This window comes from Phalacrocorax aristotelis, chromosome 4, assembly GCF_949628215.1.
Source record: "Phalacrocorax aristotelis chromosome 4, bGulAri2.1, whole genome shotgun sequence".
Classification (NCBI taxonomy): Eukaryota; Metazoa; Chordata; class Aves; order Suliformes; family Phalacrocoracidae; genus Phalacrocorax; species Phalacrocorax aristotelis.
In genome coordinates this window covers 52,193,438-52,220,883 of record NC_134279.1, presented here as the reverse complement: position 1 = coordinate 52,220,883, position 27,446 = coordinate 52,193,438, and the positions used below count along the sequence as shown (strand labels likewise).

General features: G+C 36.3%; 1 protein-coding gene across 1 annotated transcript in view; it reads right to left on the bottom strand.

Moving 5' to 3' along the window:
* The window catches only part of SGCZ (sarcoglycan zeta), a 245,039-nt gene that overhangs the window by 117,558 nt on the left and 100,035 nt on the right, over positions 1-27,446 (bottom strand). Inside the window, exon 3 of the mRNA XM_075091410.1 lies at positions 24,654-24,755. Within this exon, the coding sequence (XP_074947511.1) occupies positions 24,654-24,755 (102 nt within the window). The remainder of the gene's footprint in view (positions 1-24,653; positions 24,756-27,446) is intronic.

Genomic DNA, 27,446 nt, shown 5'->3' with positions numbered 1-27,446 from the left:
CAAGTGGAGTCCCCCAGGGACCGATATTGGGCCCAATGTTAGTCAGTATCTTTATAAGTGATCTAGATAATGGGATCAGGTGTAGCCTGATGAAGTTTGCCAATGATACCAAACTGAGTGGGGAAGTAGACACTCCAGAAGGGAGAGTTGCTCTGCAGGAAGATCTGGATAGGCTGCAAGAGTGGACCAGCAAGAGCCTTATGAAGTTCAACAAGGGAAAGTGTAAGGTCATGCAGCTGGGAAAACGTAATCTGGGAGTGCAGTACAGACTGCACAGGGATCCACCTGGCTGGAGAGCAGCTCTGTCGAAAGGGTCCTGGGGGTCCTGGTGGACAGAAAGCTCAACATGAGCAAACAGTGTGCTGCTGCGGCCAAGAAGGCCAACAGGATGCTGGGTTGCATCACAAAGGGCATCACCAGCAGAGATAAAGTAGTCATTACCCCACTCTACTCCAGGCCACGCCTGGAGTACTGTGTACAGTTCTGGTCCCCGCTATACAAAAAGGATGTGGACAGGCTGGAAAGGGGTCCAGAGAAGGGGAAGCCTGCCATACAAGGATAGGCTGGGAGAACTGGGCTTGTTCAGCCTTGAGAAAAGGAGGCTCAGAGGGGATCTCATCACCATGTACCAGTACTTGAGGGGTAGCTACAAAGAAGATGGAGACTCCCTTTTTACAAGGAGTCACATGGAGAGGACAACGGGGAATAGACAGACACAAGTTGCTCTTGGGAAGATTCTGATTGGACACCAGAGGGAAATTTTTCACAGTGAGGACAGTCACCCATTGGAATAATCTCCCCAGGGAAGTGGTTGACTCGGCCACGTTGGACACTTTCAAGATTCATCTGGACAGGGTGCTTGGCCACCTTGTCTAGACTGTGCTCTTCCTAGAAAGGTTGGATGATCACTGAGGTCCCTTCCAACATGGGATTCTGTGATCCTGTGATACTCTAATGAGTTAAGGAAATCTTAAAGGTGGCTGAAAATATTTCAAAATTTATGTTAAATCTACAAAATTTTACTTCAATCATGAATTGAAACTGAGGTGCTCCTCTTCCAGTTGAGTACTCCAAATATTCACCTGGTCATATTATGACATTAAAGAGCTCTTAATCATGATTCCTCCTATCCTCAAGAACATTTCATTATTTATACAAAATGAAAGAGACCCAGCAAGTAAAAATAACCCAAACAAACCAAAAAAAGAGAGAAAAATCGAAGGGGGTAAGAGAGGAGAGATAGGGGGACAAATGAGAGAGAAAGAGAAAAAGGGGGAGAGACAGTATGAAAGAGAAAGGGGACGAGAGATGGGAAGTGGGACAGAAAGCCCCTGCAAAATGCCTCATAAGTAATTAAGTATCTCATTATTCTGATTTCACAGTCACCCTCCCAATCAAAGATTGAAAATGGAAGTAAGATTTCATTTGCTTTTCAGAATAACAGTATTTTAACCAAAGGAAATGTGGATAAATTCCAGTGTGAAAGAAAATGTTTCAACTATGAGTTTCAGAACTTCAAAACAAGTAAATAACTCAGAGACAAGATGTAAATAGTCCCCAAGCAACTACTTCTGTCACTCTCACTAATGTTGTTACACCACAACCATCAAAATGTCATTTTTTTTTCATTGCTTTTCATTTCTTAAAATAAATATGTAGGGCAACTTAAAAAGAACAAGATTTATGAGGTAGGACTGAACCCAAAAGGACAAGCTGACATATATTAGAAAATCACTACAAAGGCATGGCCGTTCTACAAAACCACTATGTGTTCCAATCACTAGTTATTATATATAAAAGCTAGGAAAGTATTATTACATAAAGTATAGATTATGCAGACTCAAATCAGTATTAGTTATTGGACAGGTAAAACAGAAGCATTAACAGATGGGTAAGAAAACAGAAGTGCCCATGTTATACAGTACTGTATGTTGTTTACAGATATTAAAAGCTGAAAATATCTAAAAATATAAATTGAAAGTAAAATGTCAGGGAAACTGCCTGAAAAAATATGCTCTTAGAATACAAAAAACAGCTTACAGCAATGTCAGTCATATTAATAAAATGCTATAAAGACTTACAAACTCTGGGAAGGGAACCAAAGGCACATGCCTTTAGTTACCTGTAGGTTAATGTTAATTGACTACAGCTTTCACAACAGAATTTGATGTTTTCTGATTGCAGTTGAGCCAACCAGAAACAAGATATTGATGATCAGCTAGTTACTTATTAAAAACATTATTTGTGCCAGAACATTTCTTCTATGTCAACAAAAGACTAATTTATCCTCAATGCCGTTTTGATTGTCTCCCCCGTCCTTCATAAATCCAGATAAAACATAATGGAAGAAACAGCTCTAAAAACTAGGTATGCAATGTGCACATTCTGCTGTGGAAACAGCGCCTCTCTGAAATTTGCTCATGCTATAATAAAGTATATTTGCATAAATTCAAAGTAATTGAATAAGGTAACAGAGACAGTGGGCTTAAGTTATGCAAATCAGAGACAGGTTTGGACACATATTTCACTCATTCTCAAAATATCAGCTTAAATGTATCTGTCAGTTTGTCAGTCAGAAGTCTGTCTGTGATTTAAGTAAAGAGGGTGCACTAATGGTCTCCCAACAAGGCTAACATATTTAAAGGGCACTGCTTCTGTAGTTCAGTACATTTTGAAAAGCTGCTAGCTATTGATTTTGTTTCAGATAATGTTCAACATTAAATTACTAAGGACCTAGGTAGAGCCCAGCACAGATTAACCTATACTATGAGGTTAAGGCTCCTGGTTACAATTGCATGTTGGTGCAGCAGGTGAAATCTCATTGCACTTATTTTAAAATTAAGAATGACCTTTGTTGAATTAAATATGAAAATATAAAAATCAGAACAACAACTCTTTTAAATTATTAGGCTGATTAATATAAGGTATTTTAAGGTGTCAGTGGCCTTTCAGCTTTTCAATTTATAAAGTTTTTTGTCAAGAAATCAGTGACATCATAGAAGCTGTCAAAAAGTTGGAGATTGCAGCTGCTGGATGATAGCTGGTTTTTCATCTCCACTGATGGAGACTCATCTGGAATGCTTCAATGGAAACATTTATTCAAAATAAGCCATCAAAAGAAAAAATAACTGACAGTTTAAATGCTGGTATTACTGTCTGTAGACTTTAGAGCTAACACCTTGACTTCTGTTGTAGTTGAACTTTGTAAAAGCTCTGATAAAAAACCCTGGCTTATACAGGAATCCCACTTTAAAGATTTTTAAACAATGATATTAGCTAAAAACATTTTAAAATTAAACTAGTGATTTGAAAGTACCTACTTCTGACAGGAGCTAAATTAGATACATCATTGAGAGTTTTGTTGTTGATTTGAGAGGAAACAGAATCAAGACTATAATGCATAATATATTGAAAGTAAGTTATGGCTTCTCTTTCCCTTCTGTCCTAATACATTAACAAGAGAAAGCTAATAAAGCACAATGTCAACAAATCTAAAACTATTACGTTTTTTAAGGGGGTTGGTTGTGGGGGGTGTTTGGGGTTTTTTACAGAACAAATAATTGACCTAAGAGAATTACTAGGGATACACAGCTGTCTACATAGTTTAAGAAAGGATTAGAGATTATCACAAGGAAACAGAACACCTACTGCTACAACATATAATGCATATTAAAAAAAAAAAAACAACAAGCTATCTAAATCTTCATACTGAGGGCTCTGAATTTGTCATTAAGTGGCAAAAACGGGAAGACTGAAGGAGCATAACAATTAAACGACACACATACTTCTGTGATTCACTTTCAAGGTTTCTGGATTGGACAATTCCAGAGAAAGAAAACTAGAACAGCAGATCAGTTACTAGCATTAACTACAATAGTAACTGTTCTGCTCAAGGGCATTGCAAGGGAATATTACAATAATTAACATAAGTAACATTTTTTTGGCTTATTCCAGCTGATATTTTAAGAAGTTAAGTCTGAAAAAAAAATTAATTAACCCTAGTCTTACATGAACCTCACATATATGGAAAATTACTAGTTTTCATTTACAAAGGAGGAAGCAATCCTAATATATTATGGAATTAGCTCAAAACTTTATTATTTAACAGGATTTGTATTTTGACCAAAATGTAAGCCTTATCAAGAATTTCTTGCTTTCTCCACAGAGGTGTCCTTATTCTAAAATACATGAGAAATTACAGTTAGCAAATCTACTGAAAAAGAATGCTGTAGGTATATACTACTACTTATCCAAAGAAAAAGAAAACAACCTACAAACAAACAAACCCCCCACAAATTCCCCCTGAATACCAGGGTTTGTGTTTCGGGGTTGGTTTTTTTGGGCAGTTTTGGTTTGGGGTTTTTTTTTCGATATTTTGTTATTTTTAGTTCTAAACTGAAAACCAGATATGACTGAATAAAAATCAAAATCTTAGAAGATAAACCCAAAATAAGAAAATTTTCTAATTCCTTCCTAACTGGGCATGCAAACATAAGCACAGTTAACTTCTGCAAGTCCTTACAAGTCAGAAAATCTAGCTGATCTTGCTAGCAACATGATATATTTACTAGCAAAAAATGTATTTCTTTTAAGTCCTAAACTGATAGTATTTAAATCTGTCAGGACTTGTATTGTGACTGAACAACACTGACATATTTTCACTTTATACATTTAAACTGAATCCTTACTTTGTTCAAGTCAAATCTAGCTCCCAGAGATTTTAACAGAAGTGTGATGAGTTATTTCATATAGTTGATACAGAAAAAACCCAATGTATTTGTCTGCCCCACTGACAGAAAGACCTCAGGTTTGGTACACCTTTTGAAAATCATTGCTATTTAAATTTCATCCATTTGCTGGGCTATTTTATTTCAATTAATGGCTTTCAGCTGGTGTAAAAATAATAGCTCAAGGTTAGCACATGATTTCCTTTTGTTTTAATTGCCTTTTCAGTGTGTCCTAATTGGGTAAGTAAGGGAGGAAATCATTACAAATGATTAATAAAATTTCCTGTAAGATTGTAAAGGAAGGACGTACTGAGAATAACATCTAATTTAAACAAGAGGAGAGTAGGAGTTGAGAGATACCTGAGGTTTGAGAGATGACCACTCAGTACTGTGTCTGTGACTGGGGCACAAATAGTTTTTCATGAAAAAACCCAATACACTTCCATTGTAATTAAATATCTCAACTTATCATATGAACCTTTATGGAAAATTCATCTACAGATTTCTGTGAAGTAACTCCTTCTTTTTGTAACCTGAACCACAAAAGTCACTCACAAATATATAAATAAATTTAGGTTGATCTTTCTGTTTCATTTACACTGGTATCTGTATGCACACTGGGGAATCAGACTTAAGATATTTCTGGCACTGAATGAGCCTTCACATCTTAAAATACAAATTATATTGGACATTTTGTGTCCAACACTGCTTGAAATGGTGTGGATGTTATTTCACTGTCACACTGGCCTGTATGCCAATAGATTATGCTTTCTTTTTGTTGAGAATAATAATAGGAAGAGAAAATTTCCTGGACCCTGTCTTCTCCTCTGGCTAAGAAACAATACGCATGCCTGCACTGCAAATTGGATCATTTTCAAAAAACATGAACATTTTCCAGCAATTAAAAAAACTTGCAATGGTGGTGGTCCACATTAAACTTAAAAGAGCCACATCTAAAACTGCAGACGTGTTCTTAGAGCCAGGAAAACAGGACCAACCCCAAAGTGAGTGTGGATCCAAAGGCCAGCCAACAACAAGCTGTAGCTTCCTGCAGTAAAGGGTGAGAGGAACAGAGACTAACTCACCTAACACAGCCCTTTACCTTTCAAACCAAGGCTTGCACCTCCATCAGAAAACACTATTTGCCAACTTCTACAATTCCAAAAAGCAAAACAAAATTCCAAAGAGCAAATGCTTTTTCACCGTATAGAACTTTCTCCTGAGCCTGGCACCTTGCATAAACTGGTCAAAGTTCTAACACTCCCTGTAATCATCATTTCAAAGCTGTCCAAGCTCTCTTAGAAAGTGCCTTTGATTTCTTGCTATGCTTTAAAGGCATGAGAACCACAAAGGGCTTCCTCACTTGTTGTGGAAGTTCAAGAGGTATCTGGAAACAAACTAGTTAGGAATTGTTATGTAAAATCAGACGAAATTTTGAAAGAGAAAGAATTTTTAAAATCAAAGCCAGAAAAAATCAACTTAGTGATCACAGTCCTCTTGACTTAAGTCATCTTGAGTATGATCAGAGACTTGAACTTTAATCTCACTCAGCTGTATGCCTCGAATGAGGATCACTTTCTCCCTCTTTTACACACACCCTGAAGTACATGGACACAGAGAGTCAGAAAGTTTTAGATTAATTCTTGCAGAGGATAAAAATTAATTCTCATGGAGAATAGAGAATAAAAATAACATCTCATAGAGAGGGGAGGGCAATTCATAAGTTGTCTATCTCCAGTGACTCAATGACACCTTCAGTTGCTCAGAACATAGTACACTTTGCATACTGTCTTTATGATTAAACTATTCACTTTTGAAAGGGAGCAAGCCAAAGCAGCAGTAGGAAACATCAGGCCTGTGAAAATGTTACAGGATGTCATGTTGCATTTCTAAGACCTTTTTCTAAGAAATATGGTATTATGATGCTATAAATACATTTGCTGAGAGTCAGAGCTTACTTGCACTATTGTGGAACGAAACATTTGAGACAAGTAGGATGAACTGAATCTTCCTGTTTTTCTATCTTACCTTGACAGAGCTGCCGCTTACTTTCATATGCTCTATTTCTAGTGTTAGTGCTCCTGCCCCCAAAGCATCTCAAAGGATGAGGACATTTGCTACAGACAATTCATAATAAAACTGCTTATCCTTCTTTCCCAATCACGAACAACATCATTATCAGTTTCATCTTTTAATGGGGACATCGTATGGGTAGCCTCATTAGCAAAACTGTTTAGTAAAGCAATAGAATAATGCCACTGTACTCTTTATAGCTTCTGATTAGAAAAAGCATCACATCTCATGAGCAATTTACAGCTCATCAGTCTCAAAACACACAGGGAATAAATTATAAGAGAAGGATGGGCTTAGAACCATGCCTATAAGCTTGATCTTCAAGAGACGAAACAAAATAATAATTGTAACAGTAACTGAAGGTGCTGAACGTTAATGGATGATCTAAGTATGCTTGATATAGAATACTCCATAAAAATACAATACTTCTGTACTTTATATTAATACCACTATGCCCTGATGTTCTTATTTGCTTACATTGTCTAACAGCACACACAAACTTTTAAAGTATCTAGCCATACAACCTTCTGGGAGATAGGAAAGTGCAATTATTCCTGTTTAGCAGACAAGAAATGGAGGCGCAGAGGCCATCTTGTCTAAAATCCTGAAAAAAGCAATTGACCTTTAGAAATAAAAAATTATTATGGTTCTGCTTGTTCTAACCTTTGTACCCATTGCAGAACAAAACCAAATAGCATAAAGATAATAGAAGTCTAAATTCTAAGCATTCACATAACTCCTAGAAATGGTACCCTCTGGTCTCAAAAGCGGTATGAAACATGAAGGCACGGGGGGGGGGGGGGGGGGGGGAAGATATTCTTTGGAGCGATCTTTTATGTTTAAAGGCTTAACTCACTCTAAATAAGGTGAATTTGTTTACTGTCAAAATGTCTTAGCAACATTACGCTTCATTCTTGCCTTAAGGCAAAAGACCAAAATGTACAAAAGGTTAGGCAGATGCTTGTTGAGTTTTCCAGCTTTGTACAATAATTATTTATGTTTTATTAACACATTTTTATTCACAGTTTATGACAAAATCACATGCAGTTTAGAATGGTATCTCTGTATTTTACAAAAAAAAAACCAAACACCACACCACAAAGAAGTAAAACATTGAATTACTAAAGATTCTTCCAAGATACTGAAAGAAGACTGACTAAAGCTTGTTAAGCTAGATGCCTAGCACATATAAGTAAGCTCATGTAGCACATGTAAGGTCTACTGTTTAGGAGTAGCCATGTTAAAACAAAAATTTTGCTCAAATAAAACCACTGCGTTCATCAAAAAAGAAGATTCATGACCAAAAATTAAATTAATCAAAAGGGTTATCTCATGAGTACAGTGAAAGTAAAAAACAACCTCAATAATTCTCAAGACATTATGATCCTGAGACCTTTGAGTAATTTGTAAAATAAATTCTAACATGTGTTTCTTAAACATACACTAGATAACTGAAGATTTAAATGAGGCTGAATTAAAAAAAAAAAAGATTGAATGCTTTAGCAAGGAAAAGCTGGACTGCAAAGGAAAGGTATCTCTGTGAAAATTTGTCAAAAACTATATTCACATGGAGAACTGTGGTTTCTAATTCTGTAGAGATTCATTGCCTACTGAAATTTACTTAAAATACTGTCCTGGTTTCAGCTGGGATAAAGTTAAATTTCTTTGTAGTAGCTAGTATGGGGATGTGTTTTGGATTTTTGCTGGAAACAGCGGTGATAATGTGGAGACGTTTTAGTTGTTGCTAAGTAGCACTTACACTGGTCAAGGACTTTTTCAGCTCCCCGGGCTCTGCCGGGCGCACAAGAAGCTGGGAGGGGGCACAGCCGGGACAGCTGACCCCAACTGACCAATGGGATATTCCATACCATATGATGTCATGCTCAGTATATAGAGCTGGGGGAAGAAAGGCATGGGGGACGGGGACATTTGGAGTAATGGCGTTTGTCTTCCCAAGTAACCGCTACGTGTGATGGAGCCCTGCTTTCCTGAGGGTGGCTGAGCACCTGTGGGCCCATGGGAAGGAGTGAATGAACTCCTTGTTTTGCTTTGCTTCCGTGTGCAGCTTTTGCTTTACCGGTTAAACTGTCTTTATCTCAACCCATGAGTTGCCTCACTTTTACTCTTCTGATTCTCTCCCCCGTCCCACCGGGGGGGAGCGAGCGAGCGGCTGCGTGGTGCTTGGTTGCTGACTGGGGCTAAACCACGACAAATACTTTCGTATGTGTACAGGAAAGCAAAACAGAATTAAAAGCAAGAAGAATAGGTACTCAAAGTCTGATACAATTAAGAGCTTTAAGAAAATAATGAACTTTTAGAGGTCAAAACTAAAAAAAAAAGGCTTCTTGTTTATTCTTTGGATAATGATTTCTCAGTTACGTTTCTGGTTTGTAAATTTCAATCTTTAGAGATTTATCAGTTTTACATTATTTTAATCACAGAGATCTATCCGGACTGTATGTGAGAGAGTGCATTTTCCAGATCACAGCTGAAGATGTGAATTAAGCCTCTGCTTAAACCTCTAGGCAGGCTGACAAACTAGCAGGGCCTTTGGCTTCATTATAGGAAGAGAAGCAATAGAAGGGGAATAGTTTGCTTAGAAGTGAGAAATTGGTTATATCTACAACAACATGATCCAATTAGAACAGACTTTTACAATGAAACTTGTGGTGCTGAAGAACTAACATTAATAATATTTGTGGTTTTGAGGTTATACTTCAGCATATTCCAGCTTAGTTTTGTAGAAAAGGAATCCAGTTTGCATGCTGTAAGACCATGCTATAACATGTACTAAAAGACAGTATTTGGAGAGAATCAGGCGCACACTCTTGATGAAAACTAAAATGCTAAATGTGATTATATGGATCAGAGTAGGTTCTTTTTTAAAAAGCTAGAATCTCATTTGAAAATGACTGCAAGATGAAATTCTCAGAAACTATGCCCAGCTACTGGAGAGTTATTCACCTGCAGTTTATCTTCAAGAATAAATGTTAAATTGGTCTAGTAAAGCTAAATAAATAAAAAGTCATTAAAATGTTTACTTTATTTTTAAGAATATTATTAAATTACTATAGCAAAACTATTAAAATCACAAATCTGCAGAACATCAAAATAATCATAAAAGTGTCTATCAAACTTCATACAATTAAGGGAAACATTCATATGCTTAATATTTTTAGTTTTTTGATCTAAGAGTAGTTTGTTTTAAGGGATAAGTGATGCAACAGCACACTTTTTGTACATGAAGTGGAATTTTACCCAAGCATACAATTAAATGTGCCTCATCATTTCACACAGAAATCCACATGGAAGAAATTGGTAATCTCAGGTGTTCTGAAGCAGGTGTCTCTATGTACCTCATAAAGGATAATTTCACTACTGTGTTAGGAGAACTGAAGGGGTATAGACACTTTTGCCTTGGCAGGAGGGTCTTTTCAGGCTAAAGTTGAGGCATATGTTAGATTCTAGCTTGGACTTATCCACAGTTAAGGCTTGGTTTATGTTTATTTACTCTACTTGCTATGTTCCAAGTTTGAACTTGGTTTATTCAATGGAAGGGAATTTTTAGCAGTAAGGCTATATTATGCTGGATGCGTCTGCAACTCCTTTTCAACTATGCAGCACACCTTGTGATCCTGGCCCAACTGTCACGTATACTGGATATCTGTAGACTGTATATCCTTGGGTGGTTCCTATGTAGAAACTGAGATACGTGGGAGATAAGGAGGTGGTTGGTATTCCCCTGGTTCTCATTGCATCAAGAGACAGAGACGTGCAAAATACACAGTCCTTGAACTGAAAAATGGATGGAGAGATCAAGTAATATGGATATACATAGATACCATCTTCTGACTGCTAAATTTAAGGTCGAAAACAGAAGGTACAGAAATACACACATGTAACAAAGCATTCTTTGTAGAATGCCTCATTAGATACTGATTTATATTACTTGAATTCACATATAAAGCACCTGTGCCATACTCACCAGGTGCCTCTTCCAATATTTTGATTGCAATTACACCAAATTGCTGAAATCCACAGATAAAAACCCAGACCAATAATCAACAGCAAACCTTAGAAAGGTGCAGAACAAATAGCCAGAAATACACAAATCCTAAACACCAACTCTTTGTAGCTCAGAACAGTTTTCTTAATGCTTTTCTGACTCTGTGAAGATAAATTGATAAATGCCACAAAATGCTAAGACCAAAGTACGAAGAATAAATGTAGTCTTCAATTGGGAGATTATAAACATGGCCTCTTACATACTGTACTGACAGTATTTCAGGTATTCATATCAATTTTCTGTGTTTTCTGTGTGGAAACTTTGGAAGCATTTCAAGCTATTTTTTTTCAACTAATGGGAGAAAAAAAATGAGGAAGTAAAAAGGAACAGTAAGTGCCACAGCTAAGTATAAACACTTTTTTTTCCCCCCAACATACCTGTCTTTTTCATATACTTACCTAAATTTTTCCCTAGTATTCCATCTCCACCTTTTAATATATTATAAAGTTGCACCACCTCATTCTTACATCAGCTACTTTCATATAATCCCAGCACTTTATCTGTGAGTATAGGAGTTCTACCAATCCATAAGTTGACATATAATTTTCCTCACTTTTGTAAGAACAAAATTATATTGCCCTTGTTCATTCTGAAAAATCAACTAAGCTACTCCAAAAATTAGTATACTATTGAATATGAACCACAGTGTTTCAAAAAACTACTGCATGTTAGTGGAGTATATCTTATAAGAGAAGCAGCACCTGCATCTTAAAAGAACATGCTGTATCCCAGTTCTAAAGAGTCATCATGATATTTTTACTAAAATATTTTTTAAAATAAGTTTTCTGCTTGTAGAATGTAGAATGTAGAGTAGTTGCTCCTGCAAAAACTGACCCTCTTTCTGCATTTTCTGTACCAGCATTTTGACTCAGCTTGTCAGGAGAGTTAATTGACATTCCAAAATGCCTACACTTTATTAAAATAACAACACAAGTATGAAACACTTTCCTTCTGGGGTTTTGTGGTTACTTAGTTTACTTGGAAAGAGAGACCACAGATTTATAGAAAGATTCTGATCTGGGGGATAACAATGAAGAAACTCAGAGACAAAAATAAACTTTGTCCAAACCTTGTATTTATATATTGATCTAAGCAGGAGAAAAAATTATCTTTCTGGAAAATCTACACTCTTAATATAAACTTAAATTTTCCTTGCTACTAAAAATGACTGTGGCATCTTTCATGTAAATCACTATTGGAGTGCCAAGTTTAGTATCAACATAGATTTCACTTTTATTAGTGAGAATTATGTACAATAACTTTTTATTTTAAAAAATTACTTAGGCTCAAGACCAAAAGAAAATTCACCATCACCAATCTACACCCATGCTACTGCAATTACCCTTACACTTGCAAAGATTTCAGCAAGCGTATATGCTGTAGTAGCTGTTGCAGAATTCGGCAAGACAGATTGCCACCCTAAATTAACAAACTTTGTGAATGACAGCTACTTCTTTTGCAGAACAACTGATTTGAATTCAGCTAAAGATACGGCTCTGGCTGAAGCCCAAGAGCCAACTTTACTGTAAATCCCCAGATGTTTGTTGTACAATCATAATGCTGAAACCATAATTACCATTTCCAGTACAGGATGCTAGCTTGTTCAGCTGCTCCCATTATAAGACTTCTGCTTTCCTTGTGTGTTTTCTTTATCCCAGTCCCACCCATGAATTCCAGCATCTATAGCCTGAAATTCTTGTCAGTGTTTATTTCCAATTGAATTTAAAAGAAAAATATTACCCTTAAGTTTTTGTCTACGAGACACAAATAATCCACTGCACAGCAATGCACTGGTTTACAATTTTATGGTTTTCTTTTTTAATTTGACTTCTTTATATAGCCTGGAGCTTTATTCTTGAAAAATTTACACAGTAACGACCTTAAAATTTTTCTTGAAGTTTAATTCTAAATCTTTTTTTTTTTAAAAAAATCCTCACAGCAAATCAGTAGAGTCTGATCAACATTAAGCTTTTAAAGTCTAACTTGATATTGAAACAGTTCATGTGTCTACAGGTTAAAGTGCATATTGCTGCTGTACCTGAGTATTTAGATGTAACATAGACAACAGTACTTTCTAGAGCAGAAGTAGGCCCAAGGTTAATACAAATAGGACTCCACATAATGCTGTTAACTCAAGATGTTAAGTAGGTAGCATTGCATAGCTATAGCAAAGGAGCAATACAAAAACAACAATAACAAAAGATAAATCAACTTGGTCACCACTTAAAATAGGAACTATTTTTTCAAGAAGACAAGAGACACTGGGTCTTTGATTCACTTGAACTAATTTATGTCATGTATTAATCTGGCAACAGGAGGTAACCCACAAAGATGTTAACTGGAATTTAGTTGGACAGATCTTTACATAGAGGAAGTTGTGGAAACTTTCAAGCAGACCAGGTACAGTGAAGAAAATTAACTCTATCCCAGCCAAAACCAGCACACCACAGAGGTTTTTTGAAACAGCTTTTGATATTATCTTATGGTGCAACAAATGGGTACAATTGAACTTTTTGGTCACCTGCAAATCAGCAAAGTATGTTGATGTCAGAAACCAGATGTTTGAAAAAATGAACTTTCAGTGTCTTCCATCAGTTTCTCATTTCCTTAACTCCACAAAAAGGGAGAAGATTCTTAACACGAAAATAATGTTCCACATTCCTTAGCAATGTTCCAGGGAAAAAAAAAAAAGGGAATATGGAAAATTTTAATATTTTTCTACAAAACCTACAGGAAATTACACTTTAGAAAGGACAATATAATTAGATCCAAAGTTAGAAACTGGAAGAAAGCATAGAATACGTGAATTTGGTGGAACTCTGATCTATTTTTGCTTTTATCTGTAGAGTGCATGGTATTTCAGCTTACTCGTAACAGATGAGAAGTTACAATTTTCAGGTAATTTTTTATTCAAAATTTTGATTTCTTTTAATAAAATGAGTTCAAAGGAAATCACTGATCATATACTTGGTAATGAAAAGAATTTAAATTGGTTGGCTTTGAGCAATTATTTCATGAGGATGCTCTTCAAGTCAGCAAGGCTTTCAACTAACTTGGGTGTTACGTATCACTCTTGGATGCAGGCCAGTGTCAAAACATGGTCCTTGTTACGGAATAATCAATGCTTCCATTTTATTTCTTCAAATAATAAACTCTAAACTGCTTTGGAGTAACAATGTTAGCAAATATTCAAGAGCATAATCCATAACATGATGAAGTGTGGTACTTATTTATTTTTCACCTAAAAAGAAGAATGATTGGTCCACCCGCCGTTTTTAAGGAGGCATTGAATTAACCACATATTGAAGGTCTATAAGCAAAAATATAACTGTTATGTTTCTTGCACTGCCTAAAAAAGTAAAAAGGACAGTTTTTAGTCTAAAATACATTACTAGTTGTGCCTACAAATATTCTAGCAATTCATACTACTTTATTAAAATGCTTGTAGCACTCCTTGTATCTATTTACCTTCTCTATCTTATTTTAACTTCATATTTCCTCATTACAGGTAATGTTGCAGCCACATTGCTTACTAAAACTGATGGAAGTTTAGCAGGTTTCTTGAGAAATTGATCCGGCAGCACACAAAAAAAAAAATTTAAAGTCATTCGGAGAGGGATTTCAGAATTATACAAAGGAGATTGAAATTTAAGTCACAGTACTAGATGGATGGCAAACTCCTTCAGGGAACAGTAAAAACAAAAAAAAAACCTCTGTAAAAACATTTTCAAAGCAGAAAATTTCATTGCTGATGACAAGGTGTTTCTGAAACTAGAGGTTTATAGCATGATATATTTCTTATGAAAACAAAGACTATATGCTAGAAACTCAAAACACGTGCTTGCTATCTGGAATAAAAGGCTCCAATTCTTAAGACTGACCAGTAATTTTAAAGTGTTGTGCATAAATATACAAGTTATATATGTGTATTCATATGCAAAAGAAAAATAATGTTGTTGATTATGAGGCAGTAAAATCTAACTTAGTTCTTCCTGAATAGCAAGAAAATACAAAGCTAATTTCAAATAAAAGATGGGCAGTATTATAAATGCAATCCTTATGATTTTTTTTTTCTGGTAGTCAGCTATCAGAAGCTGTGAAGGAACAAGCAATTTGGCCCTTTGAGAGACGAATGGTGTCCTAATCAGGGACTGCCAAAACAGATGTGATGATTTCACTATAACTTATCCTGTATATTTCGCTCCAGGTAGTCAAGATAAGCTTCATTCTTATTTTTTTCATCTTAAACTTTGGAATATTCATTCATTTTCTATATTATCATGTAAGACACCAAACTGTGTGCAGTGTCCCCAAAAACATAGTATTTGACAAGAATTAAAATGCAATTATCCTTCCTTGCTTAGATTTTTTTTTCTTCTGGATATAATACAGAAATTCTGAGAAAAATAGTAGAAAACAAACAAACAAACAACGCTGAGCCTAATACAATACAGGTCTGAAAAATTACATAAACAGGTAGAAGAATTATTGTTTCTAAACTGTCTCGTCCAACTCTGGAAGTAAGCTTCTATAACTTTCTGCAGATGTCCTTAAAATAAAAATTGCTTCTGAACTTCTATTTGACCACTCACATCTCCTATAGAGAAATAAGCAGATTTGGGGTTTGAATTTTATTGGTATTTATTCTTGCAGATTATGAATAGTTTATCTGCTTTATATAATTTGATTACAAATGTTTTTTAAAGTGAGGAACATCATACAAGGCAAAGCATACTGAAAGCAAAGCTGACCAAGTAGAAGCGGACTGTAATAATTCTGTTTCATTTCAAGGTAAGAAATACTTTTTTCTGTATCTAATGGGTAAAACTAATTTTATAAGTCAGCTTGCAATTCTGGAAATTAGACATTCAAACTTTAGAACACCAGTTTCTGTTTTGGAATTAATACCTTGAGAATCTTTCTTACATTAATTTTCGAAGTGTTACCTTTGAAGTTCTGATTTGATTATTACCCCCAATACTTTTGAGATTCATCTGATATGAAACAGGAAAAGAAAAAAGAGGGTTATTATTAATAAGTTGGAAATGATTAAAACTCTGAACAGTTAAACCAGCAACACATTCATTATTTTTCTTGCTCTCTTTTACTTCTAGAAATTACTTGCCTGTACACTCCTCCTAGTTTTGTATCATGCAAACTTGCTGAGGGTGCACTGTGCAGGTCCAGGTCATTAATGAAGAAATTAAACACTGTTGGCCTCAGTACTAACCCCATGAGCACACCATGAGTGACTGGCCTCCAGCTGAGCTTTGTGCCACTGGTCACGATCCTTTGTGCCAAACAGTTTAGCCAATTTTCAGCCCACCTCACTGTCCTTTTAGACAAACTGATGATGTACATGCTAAGAGAATATGATGGGAGGCTGGGTCAAAAGCCTTACTAAAGGCAAGATTAACAATATTAGCTATCCTTATCCACCAAGCTAGATACTGTGTTGTAGAAGGCCGTCAGACTGGTCAGGCATGATCTCTCCTTCAGAAATCCATGCTGAAAACTCCCAACAGTGTTAGATGTATAATTTTATAAGAATGTTCTTTGTTGTTAATACACTGAGTCACTGACTATTAAATAGGTATCCTAACTTAACAAACACACTGTTTACAATGTTTTTTGGGGAAAATTTGTCTTTGTCTACCAAAGGCCTACAAGTGAGGGCATCGCACAGCCCAACTTGTAAGCGATACGTTTCAGATGATCTCAGCAGCCCTTAAACCAGGCCTAAGAGACTAGCCATATTTAGGGGGGATAAAATTATGTTACATACTTTGTGCTTAATGGCTTACATGGATATTTCCCTCCACTAACAACTCCCAATTTTTTTCCCTTTTTTTGATCACTGCATCCACAGTTCTAAGATTTCTACAGAGGAGGAAAAAGTAAGGTCTACCTTAAGTTTATAAAATGGGATGTAAAGGATAAATGTTGTTCTCAGTGAAGAAACATGAGTAAATTCCTGCATGAAGAGATAAAGGAAGACATTTTTCCCCTTTTCTAGTCTGTTGCAAGTCATCTGCTTTTACATTCCTGCTTTGGATCAGATTTTCTATGGAAACATAAATAACAATTTTTCTTCATTTTAAACATACAGCATTTCTTTAAGTAATTGCCTCTGTAAATTGCAACTACATTTTTTTAAATGTTCGGGAAAAAAAAAAAAAGTCATTCGTTAGTTTAAGATGCCCATAAACTTAAAAGAGCTCAAGCCAAATTCACTTTGAAGGAGTATTAGGATCAAACAGAAAACATGATGAACATCAAACTGAAATATCACAAGGTTTCACTGAAATTTGCCCCAGTGGAATGCACATGTATTACATGAAGGAAATACCTGGAAAACTGAAAATTCAGTTGATACCGAAAACAACAACAGATCCCAGAAGAACAGGTGCTACTTCATTAACTTCCTCACATCCTTCTGAAGAAGTGTTCCCAAATCAAATTCAGTTCCTCAGGCTAGTATAAAATTGGGTGGATATAGACCACTCATGACTTTTATTCATGAGCTGTAGTCAACCAAAGCAAAAAGCTTGGGTAGTACTAATTCAGAAGTTTCAGTAGAACAAGCAGAGATCCTCCTTGACTGAACAACAAGTCACAGTAATAATAAGAGGAGTACAGGTTGACATGAAAAAACTATGTGTTCAAAAGATAGAGTTGTACAATTGGATGACCCCCAGACAGGTTTCAGTGAAGTATAGCAAATCAAGGACAAAATCATGAATCATGAAATTTCTTATAAGCTGTCAGTGAAGGGCAAGTACAGCCAACTCAATTTCAGAGCGGCAGACCCTACAGAGACCACCAACAAATATGAGTGACTCGTCCCTTGGCAAAGTTTGTGATTAAGAAAACCTTACATCTTGTTCATAGCCAATAAACTGACACTGGGCTTTCAGTACATTGGAACTACATCATGTTGAGAGCCATAATGACTTAAGGAGTCCTTTATGCCATAATAATGACTTTATTCTCAGTGACAGGTGAGTGATCCCAAGGGCAAGGCTGAAGAGTAGGTATCAGAAAAAAGAACTGGGAAGCATTTCAGACTTTATCTGAGAGGATTGTGACATGTAGCTGCAGAAACAAGCATTGCACTTCACTATGAGCAATAAAGGTGCCTGTGATTTTTCTGATAGTACAGAAAAGGTGAGCAATAACATCCTCTAGTTGGAGTTTCTCTGATATCTATATACCTCAATAATGGTAGGACTGCAGGACTCTCAAACTAGTTTTACTGTAAGGGAATGGGGTATCTTATGGAGCACAAAAGAAAGTGGATACAGCAAACAACTTGCCCCTGAATATTTAGGAGAATATATTTCAGGGGAGGGGGGGTAAACATGTTCCTCCTCCCCAACCCCAAAAATTGACAAATACGACATACCTGCAGGACCTTACAAGAGACTATGAATATCTTTCAAGAAGGGAGGACTTTGGACACTACAGACCAGTCATTGTCACTTCAGTTTCTAGGAAGATTATGGAGGAGATCCCCTGAAAATCAAAGATGAAGGAAAAGAAGGCGATTGGAAAAAAATGAGAATGTGTTTCCTAAGGGCAAGCAGCACCTGATTTGGTGGTCTTGTATAATGAGAAGACTGGCTCAATGGACAAGAGCAGTGGATGGCCTTCCTGAACTTCAGAAAGGCTTTTGATGTGATCTCCTATGCTGCTTCTTTATAACCCTATCAGAAAGAGAAGCTCAGCAAAGGCATTCTTTTAGAAAAAGAATTTGGGGTTCTTACAAAGAAATCTAAGGTCCAAATACAAACCTAAATATGTGCAATGTGCTGATTGGAATTGACAAAATTTAATTCTATGTTAACGTCTATATACACTTAGTGAAGAAAGAAATATAGTGTAGAATTGTTTTTGTCAAGACTGATTCAAGTTTGGAAATAAAATAAAATAAAGCTCTCCAAATATTTATAAGGATATTCAGTCTCCAGAGTGAAAACATGGAGAGAAGTTTGCTTTGAAACCTACCTACAATTTCTTAGTTCTCATACAATCACATATTTAAAGATACAAGACATACAGACAGTTTTCAGAATTTCTTGTGTTCAGTTAGTTTACATGTATTCAGTGTTTCTTGTCTTCTGGACCTTTTTCTAATGACTTTTAACTAGATCATTAAATTCTGTATTCCCTAAGGAAACCTCTTGAAAACACATGCTCTCTAAGATCAGAGAATACACTTTTAACCTTGTTAATCGTACAGAAAAAACAAAATCATTCCCCCTCCCCCCAGTTCAAAGGAAAATGAGTTAACTTATCTGCAATGGAAACAATTTCACAAAGAGAAAACTTGATTTTCTTCAACACTCAAGTACTGTACGTGCAAATGAAAAATATCGATAAAGCCAAGAATACATTCTCAATGAAACACCGTGAACTGCTTTTATTGTTACATAACAAACTAGTAAAACTACCTTGATTATTTCCATTCTCAAAAGCAGTATCATGGATGCAGTAGTAGGATGATGAAGAAATTTAATTCAGAACTGAAATATTGTAATCATTCAGATTATTGCATTATGTGTTATTTGATGTCATACATTTCATTAATGATACACTAAAAAATGTAGTTTGCACTGTTTCTTTGCATCATATCAATGCAAATGAAAATATAACATTGTCTAGATTAAACTTACTGGTTTCAGACTAGTAATTTGATCAAAAATACACAACTAGACCAGCCCTAGTCGAAATGAAATTATCAGTAAAATTCAGTTCATAGAGTATGGGTACCCTTGTTTCAGGGAGATAAAGATGTCAAATTCAGGATTAAATAAGCCCTTCTCTGTTCAGGTTCTTATGTACCAGTTCAGGTTCTGACATACAGTTAAGTCATTTGATGAAAATACAGAAGTATCTTTTTTGTGTAAACATGAGATTTTCGGTAGGAACCTGTGGTTCTGCAGGCACCACTAACTGAATAGAGTAGAAAGGGCAAAGCAAGAGGAGCAAGGTTAGGGAAATGGCACCCTCTGAGCAGCCTTCTCATTTACACAACTTCTACAGACAAAACATGAATGAATATTCATTTCACCCAAGACCTGGATTTTTCATTACTACTTTTCAATAGAAAATTGTACACTGGCAGGAGGAAATATCACTGGGAGTTTTGTTTTGTTTTTAGAATTCATGCATATTTCTTCTCCAACTGCCTTAAAGTATTTTAGCATTTCTTTTTAATATTCAGGGGTTTAATGAAGCAATCAAAACATAACAGGCCATTTTTCAACCTATATACAAAGTTCAATATACCTCTTCCCATAAAGGCAGTTGAAGGTCTGCATTTAACCCTGCATAATTGATCTTACTTGGGATCCAGGTATGCTGCAGGCAAAAGTAGTGATTTGGCATCTGTAAGCATATAAGAACTTTACACTAGCAAACCTAGCTATCCTTCACATTTAAACCGCAGCACCAGAGAGCTCAGTCCAGCCTAGTGGCTCAACAGTCTGCCTGGGAATCTTACCAGCAGTAGTTCACTATCAGAATCAGAGAGGAACCATGCGCTATCAGTGAACACATTTTATCAGCTCTAAATCTAGCTAACTAAAAGATAGCTCCAGCATGTACGTAAGAACTCTGCTCATGCCTCTTTGCCATAATATAGCACACCTGCTGCTGTACCCTGTTGCTAATATCATTGGTCTTCCCACCTCACTCTGCTTTGTGTTGAGTAAGGGGAAAGCAGTGATGCCATGACCTGCAGGGCTGAGAGCCCTACATGGAGGTCCCCCAGCGGCCATTCTACAAACCATGTTCCCAGTGCAGAGGAAGTACACCCATTCCACAAAGTTATTACTGAATATGTTACAAGTCATCTCAAGAGTTAATCAACTGATGCCCCTTTAAAGTCTCTGTTCTTTTAGATGGGAATGAGTAAATTTGCTTGAAGAGCAAACTCTGAGAAAATAAATAAGCAACGTATGCATGTAAAAGACTGAAAAGATATCAGCTTCAAATGAGTTTTCCATTCCATGGTACATTTTAACTGCTGTATATATCTCTGTGCATCCTGATGTACTTAAATTATTACTGCTTCCTTGGAAAAGGTGGGGAAAAGCATTCCCCTTTGTATCATCCAAAGTAAACGCTAACAGCTGGTGAGCAGGATAGCTCTTCAGAATTCACTGTCTGCATTGACTAGGTCTCTACTAACTACAATGAGAGCTCAGAAAATCTGGCTCGCTCTTCAATTTCTACAGCACCAAGATCAATTCTGTAAGCGACAAAACAGATAATGTCACATGCAGATGCCACATGCCCAGGAAAACACCATGCAAAGACATCACAAATCCCTACCGTAAAGTTTATTACAGCTCTACAGGGATTTTCATCATTCGCTCATAACATTCACATTTGCATACACCAGAAGTTACTGAAACTTCAGCACAACTACTGAGCAAGTTGGCAGAAAACTGGAACATGCATCTAGTTCACAAGCACTGCATGTACATAGATACCACTTTTTAGCTAGGTAACAAGTGTTTTAATGTTAATAGATATTAGACGACCTGCAACACCAAAAATATTTTAGTATAAGTACCCAGTTAATGATCAACTCTATCTCTTTTCTTCTGCTGGTTTGAGGGCACTTACTGACAGGTCTTTCTGTTTTTCATGAGCCTCACAGGAATAGTGTGACCTCGTATTAGGTACTGTTAGACTTTTCATCCTGTTCCTTTACAGTAGTTATATTTGTGTGCATTTTTTTTCTTAGATTGGTTGGCAGCTCTGAGTGAAATTAAGACCCTACTTGAATCTCTCATTACTCTCACTGGAAACAAAAGTTTCTGTGTGTTTCTGTAACAGAACCAATGCTCTGCAATATGAAGCCCTGTGCAAGCAAATATCCCAAATCATCACTCCCATGTACAGTAATAAGTCATGGAACAATAATAGACACCATCCACCTGCAGAAAGGAACTGGGAAAAATTCACAAACCATGACTAATGTTCTGCAACCTCTAAGAAAAAGTATGTTCCCTGAAAGATTATGCAGCCTGGAAATTTTACACTAATTTCATAAAGCCTACATATTGGAATATTCATACTAAAGAGGTTCATCCTTCAGGCATGACTTTAAATGGATTTGTTATACTAGATATTAAGGTTTAACAGAACCCTTAGAATAACTTTTCTATTTAGATATAGATAAAAGACAAAGTAGTTGTCATGGATTTAGCTGCGATAGAGTTCACAGAATCACACGCAGAATCATAGGTTGGAAGGGACCTCAGGGATCATCTAGTCCAACCTTTAATTTTCTTCACTGCAGCTGGAACAGTGCAGTGCTTTGAACTTAGCATGAAAACAATGTTGATAACATACTGAAGTTTTGGTTGTTGCTGGGCAGTGCTTGTACTAGGTTAAGGACTTTTCCAGCTCCCCATGCTCTGCCGGGTGCACAAGAAGCCGGGAGGGGAGGGGGCACAGCCAAGAGAGTGGATTCAAACTGGCCAAAGAGATATTCCATATCATGTAACGTCATGCCCAGTGTGTGAACTGGGAGGAGCTGGCCAGGGGAGGGAAGCAGCGATCATGACTCGGGGACGGGCAGCGTCCGTCGGCAGGTGGTGAGCGGTTGTATCGTTTGTGTTTCTGTTTTTTTCCCCCTTTTTCCCTTTTCCTATTTATTATATTATAATTATTGTTATTAGTATAATAATCAACATTATTATTTTATTTTAATTATTAAATTATTCTTATCTAAGTTTTGCTCTTCCGATTGTCTCCCCCATCACACAGGGGTGGGGGGAGTGAACGAGCGGCTGTGTGGTGGTTAATTGCCGACGGAGGCTGAACCATGACAGTAGCCTAGTTAATTTGATTAATTCTATAGTTTCAAAGTTGTAATGAAAATATGAGAAGACTACATGAAACTACTTTAGAGGAGCTCACACTTTTCCATGGCAAGGTGATTGAGGAAAAAATAAACCTGCAGCCAAAGTTCCCTTTGTAGATGCTTTTCCAATTTTAGAAGGCAGAATCTGGCCTTATTGATTTACTCTTGGTAGCAGTGTTTGGTACTTAAATGGTCATTTACGTAATTACATGTTGACTGTTCTATTGTTTCACCTACCCTCAAAATTCTGATCAATATCAGAGCTACGATATTTACATTTAATTAGAAATAATTCATTACCAAATGTTTGATTATAGATTTATCTTAGCTAGTTATTAATATTTTTTAGCTACTCTTATAAAAGAAACATTATGAACAAGATTTTGTAATATTGTGTGTATGGTGGGTTGAAAAGTAAACAAATATCTGTTCAATAAAGTTATCAAAATTCAACATCATTGGGGAATATACTATTAATTAAATATTATAGACTTTTTCATTACCTACAACAATATTGCTTCTCTGTTAAACATTGCAAGATCTTAGTTTTACAGAAAAAGAGGACAAAGAGACTACATGTTCATCTCACACATCTATTAACACAAGATAGAACTAATTAAGAGAAATGTGAAACTGTCAGGTTCTCATTTATGAATGTACTTGAGATTTCTTTTATATACATAGAAGACAGATGTCGACACACAGAATCTTCCACAAAAGACATTTAGAGTAAACATACTATTTACTCCAGTCAATTTTTGCAGTATATATATTAAAATTCTTTGCTGATGATTGACTGAAAACCATTGTAACATTCCTCTCTCATCACAGGTCATCTCTTGCATGGTAAAAAGAACTTAAGAAATTTCTAGTATTTCAAAAAGTTTTTTTAAATTCATTCACGATGTTAATATAAAAACCATGACTGAGTCAAAACACGAGTTAAAATAAGCTACACTGAATTTCTGAATACATAATATCTTTATTTTCTTTTTTCTTTGTAAAAACCTGCTGCTAAATGATAAAACAATCACATTTAAGCAAAATAGAAAATGGTTTGCTTTGAAAAATTAAATCCTAGAGACATTATGCAGTTTAGCAAGATTGCCTGTACCTAATGAGGAAAAGGCGAGAGAGGAAAAGGCAGGCGAGAGAGGAAAAGGCAGGCGAGAGAGGAAAAGGCAGGCGAGAGAGGAAAAGGCAGGCGAGAGAGGAAAAGGCAGGCGAGAGAGGAAAAGGCAGGCGAGAGAGGAAAAGGCAGGCGAGAGAGGAAAAGGCAGGCGAGAGAGGAAAAGGCAGGCGAGAGAGGAAAAGGCAGGCGAGAGAGGAAAAGGCAGGCGAGAGAGGAAAAGGCAGGCGAGAGAGGAAAAGGCAGGCGAGAGAGGAAAAGGCAGGCGAGAGAGGAAAAGGCAGGCGAGAGAGGAAAAGGCAGGCGAGAGAGGAAAAGGCAGGCGAGAGAGGAAAAGGCAGGCGAGAGAGGAAAAGGCAGGCGAGAGAGGAAAAGGCAGGCGGAAATAATTCTCACTAATAATACCAGAAAGAACTTAAGCATACACAAACCTATTTTTTCTTTCACTGCATTTTGAACATATCACCAATCTCGTTTTTCTGGAAAAAATGAAGAGTCAAATGCTCTATTTCCAATGCTGAGTTAATTTGAAGTATAGAATAGACAAGCTTCAAATCTCTTCTCTTTGCAATAAGACATTTCTTTTAAGAGGCAAGGAAGGTTTCAGAAGAAAAAAAAAATTGACATAAAGGAAGCTTTTACTGTTAAGGCATTCTCAAAGCAAAACTCTACTGATTTCCAGTTTAGGAGGTGTAAGAATTAAACTTTGTAGTTTGAGACTGAAGAGATTAATTTATATTAGCTGTAAATTAAGAAAAGAAGATGAAAAACACCTACCTTTCGAGAATGGATTTCTTTCACATATAGTGGAAGTAGAAATTCAGATATTCCTTCAAGTCGTATTCCTTTTTTAGTGACTCTCAAATTTCCCATTCCATCCTACAATCAATAATATATATACATATTCACTATAGGAAATAACCTTATCTAGAACAAGGTAAAAAGAACACAGTAACTGGCCTAATATCTAAAAATAATGAGTGCTGTCCCACTGCCCCAGCTCTCCTGATGATTTGGACAGGAGCTAGATGGGGAGATTTATAGGCAAAGCTTCACTTAGAATTGAGGTATTTAACCGCGCAGCCTGATGGTGAACTGTGTACATTATTCCTTGTCTGGACCTAACGCAAGGGTACAAATATAGATCATAAATATTCCTTTACTGTAGAGATGAAGCCAGATCTTGAATTACAACTGCTAAGGAAAACAATTATGTAATTATCTCTAAAAATATACATATAACATTTGGAAAAGCAATCTATTATTTTTACGTAGTGAAAAATTAGAAAAGTATTATGTTATTGCTACATCTGGAATCAACAGTTTTTGCATTTGCTAGCAATTAAAATACATAGGAAAATGTCCTATAGGAAGAAAGAAAAAAAGAGGTTTTATCAGTAGTTGCTCATCATTACTAAGAACGTGTTGCTGGTGAAAAGAAGAATTTCAAAAATGCTGAGGATTATTTTTGTATTAATTTATCTGAATAGAAATAGGAAAAGGGCCATTGTGAAAATCTGGATGGAAAAAGCAAGCCAAATCATTTTATGTTCAATAAAATATAAGCATAGAAAAGTGGCATAATAAGGCTTCAGCTGTATTCTTACAGGGAAAAAAAAAATGAAACCTGCTTGATACTTGAGAGACAGGATCATTTTGCACACTGATAGAAATTCAAGACTTTTTATATGTGGATACTCATTACTATACTCCTGACAGAAGATAATTCTTCACTGTACAGCCAGTGGAATTCAACCTGATCTACTTAAGTGCAAAATTAGCAAATTTAACCTAGTTGCCAGTCAAACGTTTTGAAGCCATTGCTGACTCTACTGTAGCAGAACAGTGAGAACTTGCATTTCTGATCTGTTGGCTGAACTGTGAAACAAGTAACCTCCACTTGCTGGGCAGTTTTAAACTGGTGGATAACAGTGTCCCCAACCGTATAGCTGAAGCTGGAAGAGGACGCTGAATTAAACAACACTATACTTATCTAGAATAGCCACTATACCACTATAGCTGTTCCCTTTCTGAAACAAAAAATGATGCCGCCATGGCAGATATTTGATAGACACTACTGCATCCACATCTGAAGCAAGACTATGGAAATGTTAAATCTTTTAGACAATAAAATTAATTACATTTTATACAATGTAATTCAGCTGGTATCAGTTCCCAAACACAACAACGATATAGTGATAGATAGCTTTCCACACTATGACAGATTTGCAAAGAACATACTGTTGGGAATCATGCCTTCACACATCAGTTCTAGGACTAGAAGCCTAGATGTCTATGACTACAAAACCAGAAACTACCAGAGTCAGAATATAAATATAACTCCTTTCGAAATCAGAGAAAATACAGAATAACAAAAGCTACTGCTAAGGCTATCTACAATATAGAATATAATTGTTAAAGTAATATAGCACCAAGAGAATTTTACAGATGCTGTAATAGTCCATATAATGTCTAGCAAAACTTGTAACTGATTACATAAAGCCAAGAACTACCTTTTTGTACGCAAAAGAGCTATTTGTATTCAAACTACTGTCAGGGTTTAATCCCAGCCAGCAACTAAGCCCCACACAGCCAAGCGTTCCCTCCCTCCCAGTGGGATGGGGGAGAGAAATGAAACGGGTAAAGTGAGGAAACTCATGTGTTGAGACAAAGACAGTTCAACAGGTAAAGCAAAAGCTGCACATGGAAGCAAAGCAAAACAAGGAATTAATTCAATCCTTCCCATGGGCAGGCAGGTGCTCAGCCGTCTCCAGGAAAGCAGGGCTCCATCACACGTAACAGTTACTTGAGAAGACAAACACCAAAGCTCTGAATATTCTCCGCTTCCTTCTTCCCCCAGTTTTATATTCTTCTTATAGTGTGGGATATCCCTTTGGGGAGTTGGGGTCAGCTGTCCCAGCTGTGTCCCCTCCCAGCTCCTTGTGCACCCCCAGCCCACTCACTTGTGGGATGGGGTGAGGAGCAGAAAAGGCCCTGACTCTGTGTAAGCCCTGCTCAGCAGTAACAAAAACATCTCTGTGTTATCACCACTGTTTTCAGCACAAATCCAAAACTTAGCCCCATACTAGCCTATCTATTGTGAAGAAATTAACTCTATCCCAGCCAAAACCAGTACACTATAACAGCTGAATTATCAAACAATCCTTCTTAAAGAAGTCATTTTATATTTGAAAATATTTTTCTTAAATCAAGTTATAAGATGTCTATAAAAATCGTTTCACATATAAAACCTCAGGCATTTTTAGGCTTTCTATCAAAGAGTGCAATATGAGATAGTGGTGCCTATTTTTGAAAGGAAGTAAGATAAAAATTAGACTCAAAATCCAAAAAATTTTGAATGTGCAATCTGCATCAATACCCATTAATTCTAGATGTCAGCAATCCTATTTTGCTATATATGCTATAGTACTAGGAAGGAACAATCTGAGAAGAGACAACCACCATGCTATATTTTTGGCAGTGAATGCTCAACAAGAATTAGGTACCAATTTATTGTTTTGGATATAAACACATTTTCTAACTGAAAAGGCAAATTCAATATGTTGTTTT